This window comes from Petaurus breviceps, unplaced genomic scaffold (assembly GCF_028583685.1).
Source record: "Petaurus breviceps papuanus isolate PSGF00001 unplaced genomic scaffold, PetGlider_PUasm1.0 229, whole genome shotgun sequence".
NCBI lineage: Eukaryota > Metazoa > Chordata > Mammalia > Diprotodontia > Petauridae > Petaurus > Petaurus breviceps.
The window spans coordinates 9,506,473-9,520,669 of NW_027185903.1; the positions used below are offsets into that span (position 1 = coordinate 9,506,473).

Sequence of the window (14,197 nt, forward strand, 5' to 3'; positions counted from 1 at the left end):
AATTCCTCTTATTTTCATCCCATTCTCTTCAATTTTCTTCTGTTATCTCTTTATGGCCTAGTCTTTCAAACGGGCTTTTTATAGATGGATTCTCTCACATATTTTACTATTGTTCCATAAATATAAAGCACAAACAATCACCCAAACAGAGGTTGGTCTGGCCATGCAAGAAGTCACATGCAGATGCATTAGTAATACAAATGTAACAAAAATGCACAAAAATCACTCACATGTGCCTAACCCCATATACCTCACAGATATGCGTATACATACAAACACACATGCATGTCTGGTGAATTTCTGCACAATATATATTTATGGTTCCTTTATTTAGGAATTTAGGCAATTTTAATTGTAATTTGTAATAAAAAATAAAATAAAATAAATTTAGGCAATATATCTGCCTTTTAAAGAATGACAATTGCATTATAATATATGTATATACATAATACATCTATACACACACTTGAACTAATATGCATGCATACATATCCACAAGGGTGTGGGGGGAAGGGGGAGGAACGTGTGTGAGTGGGATAATGGACAGCAACAGGCATTTGATCCAGGAAGATGTGTCCCATGCTCAGACACTATATGGCTATGTGCTCCTGGGCAAGTCACTTAACTATTAAGTGCTCCCAGGAAACTTTCCAAGACTATATGATGTAGAGAAGATGCCCTGTATTGGTAGAGTTTTCTTATTCAGGGATTCTCTATATTGAGAATGAAATGAAAATTCAGAACCAAGTTTTATCTGTATCCATAACTATATATATATATATATATATATATTTTTTTTTTTAAGCAATTGGGGTTAAATAACTTGCTCAAGGTTACACAGCCAGTTATTTTGTGTGAGTGCCAAGTATCTGAGGCCAGAACCGATCCCGGGTCTCCCAACGCTGGGGCCAGGAGCTCTTACTCGCTGAGCCACCTGGCCGCCCCCTAACTATATCGATACTGAGATGAATATTGCAAATAGTGAAATGTAGAAATTTGTTCAAATTAAGAGTGTTAATGTTTTTGATTGGTCACGGAACACCGTCCTAATTATTCCACTTAATTTACTGCTATTTAATATTCATATCTTCACAAACTTGCATTTTTAAAATCAGCCATGCTCTATAAGCAATCTACAATGTAATTAAAATTTTACCTGTACCTCCAACAAATGACATCCTGTTTTGTGGTGTACCAGTTGTCCGTAAAGGTGTATGGGCAGGTAGACATGTGGTCGCTGTAATCTAGTTTGACAAAAATGATATGATAAAACCTATTTGATCCATTCTAAGGAGGCTCTAATTAAAAACATCACTAATATTATTAGTCATAGAAAATTAGACATATTTGCCTAATGAGCTTTACATTTAATACACAATTAACAAGATATATAGAAATAAAAAGAGAAAAGAAATTAGCTTATTACAAATTAGATTTAGTTATTGATGTATGAATTTATTTCTGTAAGGATGATGATACCTTTGGTTACTCCGACGAACATAGTTATCACCATCTACGGGTTTGCGATAGGTTGTAAGTGCTTCATTAAGTTGTTCCTCAATTAATTCAACATATTTTGAATTGTATTCCTAAAAGGTAACACAGTATTAGTACTACATATTGCCAATAGAAAAGACTATAGTAAGTATTTAAAACACTTGAAGAATTCATACAAATATGCAAATTTTCCGTTTGTTTGTTATTCTTAAGTCCCTATATGTTTCCAAATGTTGCTCATTTGTTACATTCTTAAAGACATCCTAAAGGGAACATGGCAAAAGTAAAGAAATAGACCTAGAAAATGGCCAAAATTTTTAATTTCTTCAACCTGCTGCACAAAGAATTTGTGCCTATTTTTCACGCCTAAGTAGAAACTTCTTTACCATAGAGACTTATGTAAATTATTAGCCTAAAGTGAATTCTGTCAACATTGCTACATTTGCTTTATTGGGTTTCTCACCTCCTTAGCTTAGGAGAGGAATTTATGTACTTTGGCATAAAATGACTATTCAGTTATTCCCTTTGTAGGGAAAGAGAAACCATAAAAAAAAACATGTATAATCGTATAATGACTTTAAGGCCATTAAGAACATGAGCATACTTTTTTCTCTCTCTCCCTTTGGCCTCTTCCGGTTGGTGGAGTACCTGTTAAAGCAGGCTGTGGTGTAAAGATGGCTAAGTTTAAGAACCAAACCACCCACAACCAATCACGAAAATGGCACAGAAATGGAATCAAGAAACTTAGGTCACAGAGATACGAGTCTTTGAAAGGGGCTGACCCCAAGTTTCTGAGAAACATGTGCTTTGCCAAGAAACACAACAAGAAGGGGCTAAAGAAGATGCATGCCAAACAACACCAAAGCCATCAAGGTCCGAGCAGAGGCCATCAAGGCCCTGAGCACCAAGGCCTCCAAAGCCAAGCTCCTCAGGCCCAAGATCCCCAAGGCCAGTGCCCGGCATGCTGGCCACAAGATGGCTACCAAGCGTCCAGGTCCTAGGATCAGCATCAAACGTCCAGGCTCTAGGATCACGAAGCCTGCCTCCAAGGTTGCCAGAACCACTGACCCTAAGTCTACCAAGCCCACTGATCCCAAGGCTGCCAAGCCCACTGACCTCAAGGCTGCCAAGTCTGCTGCCAAGGTTAGTAATCAGATCCCAAGGCTACCAAATCTGGCCCCAAGGCCATCAAATCTGATGCTAAGGCCACCAAGTCTGACCCTCAGGTCGCCAAGTTTGATTCCAAGGCTGCCAGGTCCAATTCCAGCAGAGTCCAAACCCAAAGATGCTGGGGCTGAAGCTGCTAGTCCCAAGCCTTCAAAATAGATGCTTCAGGACAGAAGGACTTTTTTAAAGCTAAAACCACCCTTTTTTTTCCCCCCAGCCAGGGTAGGATTATTCATTACTTTGTACAAATAAAGGAAATGGTGAGTCATAAATAAGAAAAAAAAAAAAGAACATGAACATAATAGGTTTGGGAATGTATATGTCTATATATGTTTTTATGTATGTATATGGGTATGTATATATCTAAAGCTATGGAGAAACATATCCAAACTTTATTGTAGCCTTCTGGGGAGTGGGGATACGTATATATCTAAAGCTATAGAGAAACATATTTAAACTTTATTGTGGCCTTCTGGGAGGGTTTGGGGGGAGGGGAAAAAAAGAACAAAGTTTAAAAAGTGCACAGCAGAAAACAAGGAAACTCACAAGGAAGCAAAGATGGACAATTTTCAACATAAGAAGTATTATTTATCATATATGTTTTCTTGAAATGAAAACTTGTTACATCTTTTGAAACTTCTCATGTTCTGCTTTTTGCACATGACAAATTTTTATTTCTTTCTAACTGTATTTAAGTTCCAATATTTAAGTTTATGATATGTTTTTCTTTTTTCTATTCTTTATCTGTGTTCTGGTGTTTGAGTCTAAAATAAAATTTGGGGAAAAAAAAGGAACATGATAAAGTTTTTATGAGGAATGTTTGTGCCCCTGCTGACTATAAAAACAAGAAAAACCATCTCTGTATGAATATATATTTTTGTAAATTCAGAAATCTGGAATTATGGAAATTTAATATCAATTGCTGTGGCATGAAACCCAATGTTAATTATAGCAATACATGACAAAGATTGTTTAAAGCCTTCTAAATATATCTAACTTAACACTGTATCTTCCCCACCCCCAACATTTGAAAACTTTTATTTCCTGCAATTAAATGTTACCTTTTGCCATTTTTCCATTTGCTTTGTTACGTAACCCCTCTCATTAAGATAGGAAAATCCCTTTGGAATAGAGAGAAATCTATAAAAGTAACAGAAGAAATTAAAGATTCAATACCCAGAATTTATAAAGGGCTATATTTAAGAGATATATCCTACATAACTAAGAAACTGAGGATTCTTCCATTTGTATAATACCTTTAATCCTAGAATACTTTGAAAATTCTTTGCAAATAGATAAATGAGATCATAGTCATAGCATTTAAGAGCTACAGTTAACCTTGGAAATTAAATGACCCAAGCACGTCATTTTCCAAATGAGGAAATAGAGGTTTAAATAGACTAAATGATTCATCTAAAGTCATATAGCTATTGGACATAAAATCAGATTTCCTACCTAGTAGTCTCAGTACAACCCACTGAGTACCTCTCTGATTATATATCAGAGTACATGGTAAGAAAAAGAAGAGTGAAAAGAAAAAAAAATAAGAAAGGAGGAGTATATGAAGACAAAGAAGCATTTTTAATACTGAATAGAAACTCAAAATCTTGAAATATGTCTTATTTTCAAAATATAGCAAACTACTTGCTAATTTTCCTATTTAGATTCAGTCTTATTATTCATGTGCTATAAGGATCAATATAAGTGATGAAAGTTAAAAAAAAAAATCCCAACACAACAGCCATCCCTCCCCCCCAAAAAAGGAAAAGAAAACCCTTGCTTAATATTTACCTAAGAAGGAGAAGCAAACCTTTGTCTCCAAGATGAGATAAAGCTGGTTTCATTTGGATGAGAGCATGAAGATTGGCCTAAAAAGAAACAGACAAATTATCAATTGTACAAGATAACTGATTATTAGGAATTAGCTTAATAAATCCTTTGCTTAAGTTGAAAAGTAAATTTAGTTACAAAACAATCTCATTATTTTAAAAATCACGAAATTTTTCTTATCCACACTTAAATATTTCATAACCAAAAGGAAATATTCACCTTGTCTTCGCAAGCTTCATCTAAGATATCAAGAGCTTCAGAGGAAATAGTTTTATTTTTATCATGCAGTTGGGTCACTAGCAATTCAATGCCCCAGTTACTGAAGAACTCTACATTGGCCCTTAATAATACTCTTAAATGTTTTGTTGCATACAACCTGCAGCCCTGCAAATGGGAAAAAAAAATGATAAACTTATTAAACATGCATGTCTTTCTTCCTTTAAATCAAGAATGTGACTTCACATCATCTTAATGAGAAATACCCAATCACTTTATCACTGTGTTGATCTCCTGCATTGAAATACTTCAGTTGACTCAAAAAAAGTGTTAAGGATGATTATAATTTCTGCTAAGAAGATATTTTATCCCCTATACCATGTGTCCAATGAAGCAAATTAAGAATTCTCTTTCGATATACCAGTCTTATTACTGCTTCATCATGATGAACAAATATAAAGAGTTTACTATCTACCAGGTATAGTGTGTCAGATGCTAGGGATACAAAGTTAAAAAAAGAAATCTGTAATCAGGGAGCTTACATTTTATCCAATTAGAAAACGCGTATACACACATACATACACATATGTTAAATAAAAACAAAGTAATTTGGGGAAGGAGAGCTCTAGGAGTTGAGAGGCATCAGGAAAAGTAACATCTTGTAGAAGAAAGCATCTGAGCTGAACTCTAAAGGAAGTTAGAAATTTTAAATTTTAAGAAGTAGAAGAGGGTAAGGAGTGCATTATGGACATAGGGGCCAGCCACTGCAAAGACAGTATGTGAAACACCACATGTTAGGAACTACATGATAGATTTCACTTCAAGTGCTTTAGAAGTAGGAAGAAGGAATGGACAAGTTACTAAGGTGATCACAACCATTAATCAGTACTTCCAGTATTTCCAATTGATTTTAAGTTGATTTTGTTTTTATGGCTTTTCATAAAATGCATTTTCTTTGCTAAGTTATACTCACATCAGTAGCTGCTGTTAGGATTTTGGAAAGGATAACTCTGGCCAATCCATCTCTGCTATAGTCCAAACTTGAAACTGTTAGTTTCAATAAGTGATCTTGGTTCTTCAAGGAACAAAGATTAAGAAGACTAATGAGAAAGTGAAAAAAAAATAAAGATATTAGAATCTATTTCATATGTGAAACAGAGTAACGCACAGCAAACAAGAGCTGAAATATCAAAGAATTTTAAAACGTTTAAGTGACCAGATGCACATTTTAACCAAACACAAAATCAAAAGTTTTTTTTTTAACCTGGAAGAAAAAATAAGTTTGATCAGATATGAAAAATAAAATGTAGGATACTCACCACTGAAATACACTGCATTTTTCTAGCATTTTAACTCCATGAGGATGACAGGAAAGTGTTCCAATAAATAAAAAGTAGTGTTGACTAAGGGTACTCAGTAAACCATTGTTCTGAAGGCTTCGTTCAGGTTTCATTCCAGATGAGGAACTCAGCCATTGAACAATATCTTTTACTAGTTCTTCTAAGTATCCTTGCCCATCCTAAAGAAAAGAGGAATAATGAAATGAGAAAATAGAGTTAGAAAAACAAGTAATGCTCCTTAGTAGAAAGTTATCTTAAGTACAAATAAATTTTTTAAAAATTCTAAGAAAATTGAGAAGGGGAGCAGCACGAAGGAGTTAAGACAGAAGGAGAGGGAAAGAGAGAGGGTCAAAACAAATGAAAAAAAAAAATCAAGAGAGCCTAATTGACCAAAAAAATCAGATATTAGCAAGGGGAAGTAAGAAGGGACTAAGCATTACTATAGGACCTACTATATATTATCTTACTGGATCCTGACAATAACAATAGGAGGTAGATGAGTGTACTCATCCACCTTGTCATCCTTGACTATTATTACTATCTCCATTTTTGAGGAAACTGAATCCAACAGCTTATAAGTGATTTTCATAGGGTCACACAGATAGTAAGTATCTAAGACTGGATTTGAACTTAGGTCTTCCTGACACCAGGCCCAGGGTTCTAGCCATAGTGCCACCAGAGGCCTATACTTTTTAGCAGATATCCTGCTATACTCAAGTGGGAACAATTAGTTACTAAAAAACAAAACAATTTTCTCAGATTTTTAGTCTATATTTATCCTGAACATATAGTAATATTTCTAATGAAATAAGCATGGAAAAACTTAAAAGGAAAAAATAGAATCTTCCTTCCAATATCAAATCAGTTTTTACTCAAGTATACTAATTCATGAATTAGTGAAGGAAAAATTAGTTTAATCATTAGTATCTTAAAACTGTCTTGGAAACTGTTCTGTTGTGAAATACTACAACATTAACAAATACAATTTCCTATCAGTTTCATTGAAGTTAAGTGCTAAGTTATAAACTGGAGCAGCAAGTCAATTTTATGTAACTGATATATGATAACACTTCCTTGATTGTGAACCAGTAACAATATGTGTATCTGGTTTAAAGAAATATGCAATAAACTGTATTTTCTTATCTTACTGCCAAATACAAAAGTCTTATTACAACCAAGATGTTACTTTAATTTTCTCATTTCTCATCAGGGAATCTTAGGATAATTTTTTTCTAAGCCCATTTAAGTCTAACTTGCTATATTAATAAAATTACTCTTAATCAAGAAGCAGTAAGCATATTTACTTAGTACTTTTAAGACTTAGGACTTTTAATATATTTTTTGTCACATGGAACTCACTGAATGTTTCAAACATGAAAAAATACTATTGAAAAATAATCATGTATCAACTTCCATCAACAATATCAACCCAGTTTGGTATACAAAAGACCATATTAATATTACTTTATGATGCCTTGTTTGGTATTATCTGGCATTTATTATATTTCAGGCACTGTTAACCATCTTTTTCACCACCTTCCAGGTTAAGTCAAAAAAATATTTAAGTGCCTAGTATGTGGCAGTCATTTGCTAAACACTGGGAATAGAAAGATATACAAAAAATATTCTGTGCTTTCAAGGAACTCAGTCTAATGTGGGAAGACAACATGCAAACAACTATGTACAAAGAGGATAAATTGGAGCTAAGTAACAGAAGAAAGGCATTTTCACTAAGAAGGCTCAAGAAAGTCTTGTTGTACAAGGTAGGACTTCTGCTGGGACCAGAAGAAAGTCAAGGGATTGGAGATGAGAGAAAGCATTCCAAATTTGGGGGGAGGCCCACCAGTGAAAATGTCCAGAATCAGGAAATTGAGTGTCTTGGGCATGCAAGGATGCCAATGTCACTGGATTTACAGAACACATGGTTGGAGGTGTAAGGTGTAAGGAGACAAGAAAACTATCAAGTGGTCAGGATGCTTTAAATGTCAAAAAATGATTTTAACTTTGATCCTGGAAGTAACAAAGTGCTGCTGGAGTTAAATGAGTGAAATGGTCTATCCTATGCTTGAGGAAGGTCTATTTGACAGTTTAATGGAGAATGGACTGGAATGAGAAGAAAGAAACTTGAGGAAAGGAGACCAATCAGTAAGCTACTGTAATAGTAGGGCCTGCACGAGGGTGGTTACAGTAACAAAGGAGAGTAATTACAAGAAATATTCTGGAGATAAGACTCAACAAGACTTGGCAAAAGAGTGGATATGGGGAAGGGGAGGGGAGCGGCTAGGTGGTGTAGTGAATAGAGCACCAGCCCTGGAGTCAGGAGTATCTGAGTTCAAAGCCGGCTTCAGACACTTAACAGAAAAACTAGACATGTGGCCTTGAGCAAGTTGCTTAACCCCAACTGCCCCCCAAAAAGCCAAAAAAAAAAAAAGATTGGATGTGGGGAGTGAGAGATTTTGGAGTCAAGGGTAACACTTAAATTGTGAGCCTGGGTGACAAGGAGGATGGAGATACAGCCCACAGCAAAAGGGAGATTAGGAAGAGAGGAAGGCTTAAAGGGGAAGAACAATGTGTTCAGTTTTTGAACATGTTGAGTATTATGGCTATAGGCCTTCCAGTGTAATATATCCAATAGGCAGTTGGAAAGGTGAGTCCAGAGATCAGAAGAGAGGATAGGGGTAAATAAGTAGATTTGAGAATCATCAACATAGATAAAAGAATCAATGGGACTGATGAGACCAAGTAAATATAGAGGGAGAAGAGAAGAAGGCCCAGGATGGAGGCCTGGGGTATACTTATGGTTAGTGAGTGTGGGCAGAACTGAAGTGGTAGAAAGTATCTGGGCAATAGGAGATTTTTTTTAGTCATTGAAAAAGTAGGGAGTTAAGCAGAGCATCTCTTGAGAGTTGTGAATAAGAAAGTCAATGTCAGTAGATGAGTGTGTGTACAGGGGTTTGCCTTAGGCAGGACAAAGACCACCTCTTCACGTGTGAAAGTGGTACGGGAAGAAGATCCAGTAAAGGATATTGAGGAGGAATCAAACAGACAGGAAAACCAAGAGAGAACAGTGTTACAAAAATCTAGAGGAAACAGAGTATCGAGAAGAAGCAGATGATAGTATCGAAGGCTACGGACAGGCAGCCAAAGATAAGGATTGAGAAAAGGCCATTAGATTTGTTAAAGCATCATGGTTACTATAGAGAGCAGTTAAAGTTTAATGATGAGGTCAAAAGCCAGACTGCAGAGTCAGGAAGAGACTGAAAGGAAATGGAGGCACCTTCTTGAATAAAGTGTTTAGAATAAGGAGAGATATTACAGGTAGCTGGAGGGGGACGGATAGAACAATTTTTTTTTTTTTAGTACGGTGAGACTTGGGAGCAGGGAAACATAAGGAGAGATTAAAGGTTAATGAGAGTATGAATGACAGAAGGAAAGATGGGTTGGAATAAGATAATTTGTGCAGGTTGAAGGGTTTGTCTTGGCAAAGGAGAAAGATTACCTCTTTATGTGAGAATGGAGTGAAAGAGAAGAGAGTGGCAGAAGGCATCTAAGTGATGTGAAATAAGGAGGAAAGTCCCAGATAAAGGGTTAAAATTTCTGAAAGAAATATGAGGCAAGGTTTTCAGCTGAGAGGGTGGAGAGAAGAGGAGCCATAAGATGACTGAGGAAGACTGAAACATTTTAGAAGAGTTGCTGTGTAAAAGCAGGACAGTGAGTTGACAAACAAGAATAGGACTGCCTAACAGCAATGAAAGGTCAGTTGAGGTCATGTAATACAAATCTGTAGTTAACCCCGTCAGGAGATTTTCATGATTTTCTCCAGCTTTGTTTATCAGCAAGTATGTAGGAGCAAAAGTGGTGAATGGTGGAGTGATCCAAGGCTGAGGCTTGGCAGGGCATAATCAACAATTTGATAAGCGACCCAAGAGGACAGTGTGGAGAGATTAGAGAATTTGAAAGTTGATAAACATGGTAAAAGAACACTTGTGGGTGATGGCAAGATCAAGGAAATGACCATTTCTGCACGTAGTTAAGATGAGGTAGAGAAGGTCATATGAAATGAGCAAGCTGTGGAAATGGAAGGTAAAGGTGCTTTTGAAAGTATCAATATGTGTAATGAAGTGCTCTAGTATGAATTTAGGAGCCAGACATTAGAGGGGAAGAGAAGAATTCTAGCAGTCAATAGGTAACAGCTACCAAAATCTTGTTTGCATAGTAAAAACAGATGGAATGAACCTAAAAGGAGAGCCTAAAAGTGTTAAGTAGGGAGCAAAGAATATTCCAACTCTCTCAGCTCTATCAGCGAGTAGGCTTTGGGGGAGCGGGAAGAGAAGTATAATCAGTACTGGAATAAGTGGCCTAGTCTCAGTGCAAGAAGATGGAAAAAATGAGAAAGAAAAAGATTTAAAATAAAAGCAAGTTTGTTATCTATGAAGCAGGCATAGCACAGTGGTGACATGGTGAGGGGGGGGTATTTAGAATTACTGGCATAGGGTGGGTATGACTGGGCAGTTCATTGAGGACTGAGTTCAGGTGGGTTATAATTATAACTAAGGGTTCAGCCTCACAGTGGAGGCCTCCCAGGGTGTGTGCAGCAGGAAGCCGAGATGAGGGGAGGATTAGATATGATGACTGGTGGAGGTAGAGCTGCAAGAGGCACAGAGAGTGCTGAGAGGGATCAAGGGCTGATCCAGGAAGGATGATTCTAAGACCCTGCCCTCCCAGACAGGTACTCATCTTATTGGAAAGATTCAAGCTGAGGTTAAATATCCAAAACTAAAAACATTCCTGGACCTGAAGGAGTTAACATTCAAGTGGGGAGAAGCAGAAAAGTCATTTCCATTTCTAAGAACTTTTCTGACCAGGAATGAAGAGATAATTTACTACATAAAAAATTATACTACAGGGTTATACAGTATTATGGCAAAGAGAAAAGAATCAAGAGTGGCAGAGTTAAACCCAATTGGAAATTATCTCTTCAATGAGACTTGGGTCTACATTACCCTTGTCAACAACCATACTTACAAAACTTTGTTTCTCTGCTCCCACCTTTAGATTGTTTCCCTGGTTTCTCATTAGGTGAGAAGACAAGTGGGCATGAAAGTTAATAAAGGAAGCAAAATGATGGAAGATACTTTGTGTAGGGGAAGTACCATAAGATTCTTCACGAACAGTTGTTTCTATAATTGGTATGCTCACAGATTTCAAAGCAAGTAAAAGTTGCCAAGTTGAATGTTCACAGAATCCAACCTTTGTAAAAAAATCTTCTAGAGGTTTTTGGACTTAGCTTTACATGGACAGCAGAAATTCTTACAGTTTATATTCTTATAGTCTCCCTTAAACTTGACTCTGAATAGTTAAATTAAAACTAGTGCTTTCCTTACCTTGGGAAAGCATAATCATATAATCTGGTAAATATTCAGAGTAAAAAAATATCTCACCTCTTCAGACTCAAGAAGAAATTCTGTAAACTGGCAACCCACAACTGTGAGTTGCTTGGACTTGGCAAAATCCAGATCCAAATTGGCATATAATTTGCTGCTGGGCTTGTAAAAATAGAGTAGTCGTCGTACAAACCTAAGATCAAGATCAGAAAGTTAATATTTTCTTACAATGGAATAATTATTCTAAATCTAAAACAATCTGTAGTAGATAAAAGGCCATGTTGATAGAAGGCATGAGACCAAATCCTAATTCTGCTACTTACTGGGGAAAATCATTGAGTTCTCTAAGCCTATTCCTTCCACTGTAAAATGTAGAAAGTGAACTTGACTAGAGATCTCCAAATTATATCCTGAGGACCAAATCTGGTCTATCACCTATTTTGTATGGCCCAATGAACTAAGAATGGTTTTTATATTTGTAAATACAATAAAACTTTATTTAAAAATATAAACCATTCTTAGGATTCTGAGGCATACAAAAACAGTTATATACTCCTAACTCTAAAATTCTCCTCAACCATAAATTTTATGTTCCTGTGATAGACCATTATGAATAAAAGGATGAGAAGGAAATAAAAAGGACCAATAGTTTTATTCCATCAAGATACCCTTTGGTATAAATCCTAAAAAGTAGTTTACAAAATCAGGGACCTCAGAGGCCAATCACTAGCCTTTACATGAAGACCTGAAAAAGAGGGAAAACTTAACAAAGCATTAAATTCTACTTTTTGAAGTTTTTCCTTACATTAAGCCTAAAATGGTTTCCTTGCAACTTCTAACCACTACTTCTAGTTCTGCCAGCTGAGACTATTTAGAACAAGTTGAAACCCTCTTTCATAAGATAGTCTTTTAAATACTTAAGGACAGTCATCATGTACTCCTCCAAATCTTTTTTACAGGCTAAATAAAGATACTCAGTTCCTTCGAATGAATTTTATACAGTTTGACTTCCAGGCCCTTCTTGACTACCCTACTATAGACAATTCCTAGTTTATCAATATTCTTTCTAAATAGTAGCACCCAAAATTGAACAAATACTCTAGAAATAGAGTGTCTATCTCTAACTAGGGCAAGAGGATTCTTAAAATGCAATTTAAGATTGAATTCATTTTGGGCACAGTTAAATCATACTGCTAAATCGTGTTGAGCTCACAGTACCCTCCCCTCCCTGCCTTCTCCTCTAACCCTGAGACCTTCATTTCAGAGTTGACAAGGCTTTTTCATTTTGTATTTGTGAAAATGATTTTTTGAAACCACGTATTAAGGTTTTTCATTTATCCCTGTTTCATCAGATAAAAATCAGCCCAATATTCTAAAGTTAAGATCTTTTTGGATCTTTACTGTTTGCCAGCATCAGTTATTCCTATTAATTTTATCTGCCTAGCTGCAAATTTGACAGATGTGCCATCTACTTACTTATACAAGTTACTAATAAAAATGCTAAGTAGCAGAGTTCACTCTAAATGCTACCACTGTAACCTGAGAATTTTTTTGACAAAATACATGAAAGAAACTACAAAGCTGAAAAAACCTTGGCTAAAAAATCCCAGGGATTATAAAGCCAGTAGATGAAACTGGATAGAGGAGGGAGTAAATTATTGGGGACTTAAAAGTCAATCTTCCTATGTAGTACGGGAGATGTTTTCCCCATGACTCTACAAAATCATATCAAACTACATAACAGTAAAGCAAGTTTAAAAATTCTATGATTTCTTGGTTTCCATGGTTAGTAAGTTAGCAAAAAATCAAAACAAGTTAATTTGATATATTTTAATTTGATCATTACTATAGTTTATTTTATCAAAGAAATTCAACATAATTATAATGTTTATAATGCTTGGCTTAAGAGGCAATAAGAACTGGGTTCACAACCCTCTATGACACTTACTACCTGTATGACCCTGGGCAAATCACTTAACCTTAGGCAACCTCCTAGAACTTATCTAAGTCATAGGGGTTGTGACATGCATTGATAGAGGTTCAATACTGAGAATTCCCTACACAAAGATCACAGATGCTTAAAGTATTTTATTAATGCTATTCTCAGCTAAAATAATCTTAAGTGCCATTTCTTTTGTTATAAGAGATCAATTGGTTTTCCTGAACTGTGTGTGTCTTAGGTTCTGAATCTTAGTTTTACAAGATAGGATTCTGAGTGGGAAGGGCACACTGGGAAATAACTGGGATGTAAAAAAGATATTAATATCCATTTTCATTAATTGCTATGTTCTGCAGTACAATGTTAGTACATATATTTCTCAGATTTAAGTATCACTAGTGCAGGGAATGTTTGCTAAGTGTAGTAATGGATAAAGAATTCGACTCGGAGTCAGGAAGAGCCAAATTTTCATTCTCTCTCTGACACTTCCTAGTTGTTACTTTGTCAAAGTCACTATACCTCTCAACCCCTCACTTGTGAAATGAAAATCATATTAGCACCAATCTCCCAGGGTGTCCTGAGAATCAAATGAGAATGTATGTAAAGGGCTTTGCAAATTTTGAAGTACTATATAAATTATAGCTATTATTTTTATTATTTATAATTAACCAAAAAATGTCAATGACATGAATGTCTCATATATATCATTATAATCACTAAAACTTGATGGAAAAATTTAAATTATTAAAAATGTGCCTTTATATTGAAGAAAATCTTAAAAGTAATATTGAAAGTCCCCCTACCTCAAAATCGCTTAGACTAAC

At 35.6% G+C, this 14,197-nt stretch overlaps 1 protein-coding gene across 4 annotated transcripts in view; it reads right to left on the reverse strand.

The window, feature by feature from the left end:
• RICTOR (RPTOR independent companion of MTOR complex 2) overlaps positions 1–14,197 on the reverse strand; it is a 172,575-nt gene that overhangs the window by 36,216 nt on the left and 122,162 nt on the right. For 3 of the 4 annotated variants that reach the window (XM_069096192.1, XM_069096190.1, XM_069096194.1), the window contains 8 exons: positions 11,492–11,627; positions 6,030–6,229; positions 5,684–5,810; positions 4,714–4,878; positions 4,456–4,532; positions 3,726–3,804; positions 1,480–1,589; positions 1,157–1,244 (listed from right to left, as the gene is read on the reverse strand). In XM_069096192.1, the coding sequence (XP_068952293.1) occupies positions 1,157–1,244; positions 1,480–1,589; positions 3,726–3,804; positions 4,456–4,532; positions 4,714–4,878; positions 5,684–5,810; positions 6,030–6,229; positions 11,492–11,627 (982 nt within the window). The remainder of the gene's footprint in view (positions 1–1,156; positions 1,245–1,479; positions 1,590–3,725; positions 3,805–4,455; positions 4,533–4,713; positions 4,879–5,683; positions 5,811–6,029; positions 6,230–11,491; positions 11,628–14,197) is intronic. The other variant, XM_069096191.1, reaches the window with a different exon arrangement.